Source organism: Zootoca vivipara, chromosome 13 (assembly GCF_963506605.1).
Source record: "Zootoca vivipara chromosome 13, rZooViv1.1, whole genome shotgun sequence".
In the NCBI taxonomy this organism is placed as follows: domain Eukaryota; kingdom Metazoa; phylum Chordata; class Lepidosauria; order Squamata; family Lacertidae; genus Zootoca; species Zootoca vivipara.
This window is the reverse complement of record NC_083288.1, coordinates 46,196,032-46,202,193: the sequence shown is the minus strand read 5'-3', so window position 1 is coordinate 46,202,193 and position 6,162 is coordinate 46,196,032. Positions and strand designations below refer to the sequence as shown.

General features: G+C 40.1%; 1 gene segment (V, D, J or C); it reads right to left on the bottom strand.

Annotated features, from left to right (window-relative positions):
* Positions 1 to 5,316: 5,316 nt before the first annotated feature.
* On the bottom strand, positions 5,317 to 5,890 carry LOC118095658 (Ig heavy chain V region 3-like). The segment is given in 2 exon segments: positions 5,317 to 5,726; positions 5,814 to 5,890. Coding segments are annotated over 2 exon segments (456 nt in total).
* Positions 5,891 to 6,162: the final 272 nt, after the last annotated feature.

Here is a 6,162-nt window from a genome sequence, read left to right as displayed (position 1 = left end):
AGAGGCCATGAAAGAATGTTTTACGACAACAAAAATAAAGTATCGTGGTATCTCACAAGAGAGAATGCCTCATGCAACGAAAAACTCGCAAGACTAAAGCTTTTGCGATGTTTTCGGCACTTCGCAAGACAACGTTTTCTATGGCCGTGCGTCGGAAGACAAAGTTTTTCGGCTCTTTTTTGTTTTTTGTTTGGTTTTTTTGCTGCGGCAAAACACGCTTTGCAAGACGAGATTAACGCAAGACGAAGCAACACGCGGAACGAATTACTTTCGTCTTGCGAGGCACCACTGTATGTGCACTACATAAAGAAAAAATCATATGACCTCACCATAGGCAAGTGGACGCACGTGAGCCCAACCCCCCCTTAACTTCCTAAAAAACATGAACAGAGAGCATCACGTGTGTTATAGAATTCATGTAAAAGAGGGATAAAAGCAGGAATTAAACCACAAGATGCTGCTTGAACCTATGTAAAATCCTGGCATCAAATATGTCTTTGGACCTTATAGACTTAAATAAGAAATGGGTTGGGGAGTGCTGACACGCTAAAGAGGACCAAAAAAGTCCTTTGAACTAAATGTTTCTTCGGTCTCTTGCTGCTAAATCATCTCAGAAAGCATCTGTGGGCAAAGAAGGGTTTTTGCTTGGCTTGAGATTCACTTCCTCTCACTGTGTCTCCTGCACAGTAATACACAGCCGTGTCCTCTGGTTTAAGTCTGTTCATTTGCAGATAGAGGAGGCTGTTGGAATTGTCTCTGGAGATGGTGAATCTTCCCTTCACTTTATCCAAGTAGTAAATAGTATTTGAATTGTAATTTATGTATACTACCCATTCCAGGCCTTTCCCAGGAGCCTGTCTCACCCAGCTCATGTAAGCATTCCCAAAGTCGAACCGAGAGGCTTGGCAGGAGAGGTGGAGGGACTCCCCAGGCCTTTTCACATCGCCCCCAGACTCCACCAGCTGGACCTCAGATTGGACACCTGGAAAGAAAGGCATATTGAGAGACCGGATCCATGTTATTAACACCCAGAATGTACCAGCTTACTTCAACTGGAAGAATGAATTTACCTCCCAAAGCTGCTGAAAAGAAAACAAGTTGAAGGAAAACTAGCATTTTCCTTGTCTGATTCTTTGTGAGAGTTAAGCAAGAAGTGGTCCCAGATATGCTGAGGAAGGGAGGCTGTCTCACTGCTTTAAAGAGGAAGCTCTCTCTGAAGATTTACATACACATCAGTATAAAAGCACCAAGAGAGACTTTGGGCAGTGAAGGACTAGAGTCATGTCTGCACTTCATCAGAAATCTCATTCTTTGCTGCTGCACAGTTTGTACAGGTCTTTACAGGGATGGTTTTATGTAGAACTCTCAGGATAAAAAAACAACACGGGTTTTCAGAAACTCCATCATTTTCTTTTTTTAAAAAATAATGTATTTATTAAAGATTTTCAAACATGCAAAAATACAAAACACACAAAACACAAAAAATACAAGAAATACAAAAAATACAAAGTACAAAAAATACAAAAATACAAAAACAAAAATTCTTACTTATAACCCTTATTTCTAATCTATTGACTTCCTCTTCCACCTCCTGCTGCGCTTCTTTACATTTCATATTTAGTAAGTTCTGAATCTTATATAAACTCTAAATACTTCAATATTGCCTTATAACTATATCTATTATATCTTATCCTTTAAACACTCAATCTATATCTTGCTTCTTAATTAATATATCCTCATCTTCTAACAATACCTATTTTCAATCCCTTATAGTATCTACAACCTCCTTGTATCTCCCTCACTTCCATTAATTCAGTCTATTATATGCTTATTTTTCAAATAAATTTTAAATTTCTTCCAATCTTCTTCCGCTGCTTCTTCACTCCGATCCCAAAGTCTCCCCGTCAACTCAGACAGTTCCATATATTCTATCAACTTCTTTTGCCATTCATCCACAGTTGGTAATTCTTCATTCTTCCAATTCTTTGCCAATAATATTCTTGGTGCTGTTGTGGCATACAGGGGAAAAAACATCTTTTTTAGGGATATCATCCCCCGTTATCCCAAGTAGCTAGGGATCATGGGAGTTGTAGGCCAAAACATCTGGAGGGCCGCAGTTTGGGGATGCTTGATCTATACCTTTTACAACTTTAAATTTTACCTTCCCAACTATTTCACTTCTTTTTACACAATTGTAACTAATTCTAACAATACTTATTTCTCAACATTATATTATCTACAACCTCTTCATATCTCCTTCACTTTCATTAATTCTAACCTAATACATGCTTATTCTTTAAGTAAACTTTAATTTTCTTCCAAACGTCTTCCACCGCTTCTTCGCTCCGATCTCAAAGTCTCCCGGTTAACTCCGCCAGTTCCATGTATTCTATCAATTTCTGCGACCGTTGGTATTTCTTCATTCTTCCAATTCTTAGCAATTAAAATTCTTGCTGCTGTTGTGGCATACCAAAAAAAAAGGTAACATCCTTCCTAGGTATTTCATCTCCAATTATCCCAACTAAGAAGGCTTCTGGTTTCTTAACAAAGGTGTTTTTCAACACTTTTTTCAATTCATTATAAATCTTTTTCCAGAAGTCTCTCACTTGGGGGCACGTCCACCACATGTGGAAGAAAGTACATTCTTGTTTTTTACATTTCCAGCATTTGTTGTCTTGTTTATGATAAATTTTAGCTAACTTTACCGGAGTCAGGTACCATCTATACATCATTTTCATTAAATTTCCTTTTAAAACTGTACACTCGGTAAATTTCATATTTTGCTTCCATAACCTTTCCCAATCCTCCACCATGATGTTGTGTCCTACATCATTTGCCCATTTTGTCATCACACATTTTGTGTGCTCGTCTTTTGTATGCCATTCCAACAATACTTTATACATTTTTGATAAATTTTTACTTTTTGAATCTAACAATTCTGTTTCTAATTTAGACTTTTGCATTTGAAAACCAACTTTTTTGTCCATTTTAAACATTTCATTAATTTGATAATATTGAAACCAATAGCTTACTTTACTCTTCAACACCTCATATGGTTTTAGCTTCATCTGATCACCGTCTTCCAATAGGATATCCCTATATCTCAACAATTTTGTTGACATGTTCAATCTTTTTTTGGGTTTTAGCTTCTGCCCGTGAAATCCATCTGGGTGTTTTTGGTTCTAGCAAATCTTTATACCTGTTCCACACGTTATACAGAGTTTTTCTAATGATATGATTTTTAAAACCTCTATGAACCTTGACCTTATCGTACCATAAATATGCATGCCAACCAAACACATTATCATGACCTTCCAAATCGAGTATGTCGTCATTTTCTAAGACAAACCATTCTCTTAGCCAGCAAAAGGCTGCTGCTTCAAAATATAGCTTCAAATCTGGTAGGGAAAAACCTCCTCTTTCCTTAACATCCGTTTAACAGGAACTCCATCATTTTCAGCATGCCCAGTGCTTGTACCATCGAAGGTGGGGAACAATTTCTTTGCATAACTGTGGGGAGGAATTGGGCTACAATGATATGGTCAAATGAAGTAGAAGAACATTTAGAGTGACACTGTAGATCACAGCTCAGCAAAGAAATGAAATGAAATGGCTGTGGAATGCTCTCTCTTAAAGGCTTTAACTAAAAAGATACGTGAGTAGCATATGTATAAGAATCCTGTCTTAATATAGAACAGTGGAGCAGATGACATGACATCCTCATAGCGCCTTCTTCTTGCTCTTCTCAAAGCATGGGGAATCATGTCTTTGTAATATGTAAATGAGAAATATAAAATGAGAAATATAAAAAGTCTGCTTACATGGGGGGGGGGAGGTGTCACTAACATAGAACTCACGGGTTCTTATATATGCATGTTCATAAACATTGCCTAGTTGTATGTCAAGTCATCCTTTTTGGTCCTCCCCAATACCAAGAACAACAACCAATACTTGGGTGAAATCAGGCCACAACTTTATTGACAACAAAAGTTTGGCATAGGTATTTTATATACCCCATCCCTTCCTGCAAAAAGAACTTGTGTTTTGGGGACAACAAGGAATGAGGGGGTCCCTGACCTACATCAAGGGGTAACTCTCCACTGGATTGCACCTGGGGAGTGCTGTGGCCCCTCACCCATGGCTGGGCATCTGGACAGAAGCTTCTCCACTAGATCCCTTTAATGGGATACTCCATTTCGAAGGCAGAGGCTACTGTCAAAGTTGTGACATTTGCAATGAGGATGAGGAAAACCATTGGGCCGAGTTGAAAATTTTCAACCTGGCCCCCAATACGGTGATTGGCTATGCCATAGCAAGGTGGAGCAGAACATGCAATAGCAATATGTAAAATGGGTGGGTGGGGATCCAACAAAAAGTGCCTGCAGAACAAGCCACGGGCCTGTATTATATACTGAAAGAAGGAGTTCTAACTTGGTTGCCCATGCTTGATCCTGATTCACTTATTAGGCAAGTAGACAGGACATGCTTGATCCTGATTCACTTATTAGGCAAGTAGACAGGACAAATTGCTCAGGAAGCAAGTTTGGCCCAGAGCCTTCCTGTGATGCCTGGGAATCCCAATTCAGATCCTGGCACGCAGGGTAATGGCAGCCCACAATGGCACCCACCTGAGAGGGCGAACACACTTCTCATAGTATCCTCTCTCCGCAGTGGAAAGTTAGTTTCAAGGAATCTCTTTAGTGCAGCCAATAGAAGAAGCTGTGGTGTGTGGCTTGTTGTGGGGTGGGTGGGTGTAGTGCCTGGGCATCTGGACAGAAGCATCTCCCCTAGATCCCTTTAAGGGGATACTCCATTTCAAAGGCAGAGGCTACAACCTACCGTCAGAACAACACTATCCCTGTTCAATGCCTAAACTGTCAAAGTTGTGGCAATTGCGATGAGGATGGCGAAAACCAGAGAGCTGAGAACAAGCTGTGGTGTGTGGCTTGCTGTGGGTTGTGTGTGTGTAGTGCCCATTGCAGAATCTTTGATGGCCCTTGGTGAAAATGAAAAAGAGAAATGAGTCACATTTATATATATATATATATATATATATATATATATATATATATATATATATATATATATAAAATAGTAGATCTGATCCGCACCATGAGATCATCATTTGAGGCGGTTTTTCATGTTCCTCCTCCACAAGAAGTCTGGAGAGTGGCAAAATGAGAAGGAGCCTTTTATGCAATGGCTCCCTGTTTGTGGAATTCTCTCGCCAGTGAGACTCGCCTAAAACCATCATTATACATCTGTAGACACCAGGAAAAAACTTTCCTCTATAACCAGGCCTTTGGTCTCTAGCAGCTAATAGAATGTCCCTATTTTCATGTGGAACGTTGGAGGGAATGCAACTATTCTGTTTTGATTAAAGGAGGGTTTTTGTCTGGTTTCAGATTCACTTCCTCTCACTGTGTCTTTTGCACAGTAATACACAGCCGTGTCCTCGGGTTTAAGTCTGTTCATTTGCAGATAGTTGTTGCCAGTGCCCCTGGAGATGGTGAATCTTCCCTTCACTTTATCCGAGTAGTGAAGTACAGCTGAACTGTCTCCTATGTAGGCCACCCATTCCAAGCCCTTCCCAGGAGCCTGTCTCACCCAATGCACGTAATAGCCCGAAAAGTTGATCCCGAGGGCTCGACAGGAGAGGCGAATGGACTCTCCGGGCCTTTTCACATCTCCTCCAGACTCCACGAGCTGGACCCTCGATTGGACACCTAGAAAGAAAAACATATTAAGAAGTTGCTGCATATTAACTACACCCAGAATGTACCAGCCTTTGATAACTGGTATGAGAAATTTACCTCCAAAAGTTGCTGAAAAGAAAACAAGCTGAAGCAAAGCTATCATTTTTCCTTCCAGGTGCTTTGAGAGATTTGACCAAAATGTGGTCCTTAGTATGCAGGGATAGAGAGATTGTTTGACTGCTTTAAAGAGGAAGCTGTCTCTGAAATTTACATAAGCAGGAGGATAAAAGCACCAACAGAGACATTTGGCAATGTCCGACTGTAAGCATATGGTGACCTGGCAAAAATCTGCTTCTTTGCCCTTGCACAATTTGCACAGCTCTTAACCTTGATGGGCTTATGTATCCCCTCATACACACAGGCTCCATGATTTCAAAGATGGAAACCATCAGATAGATAAGTAATT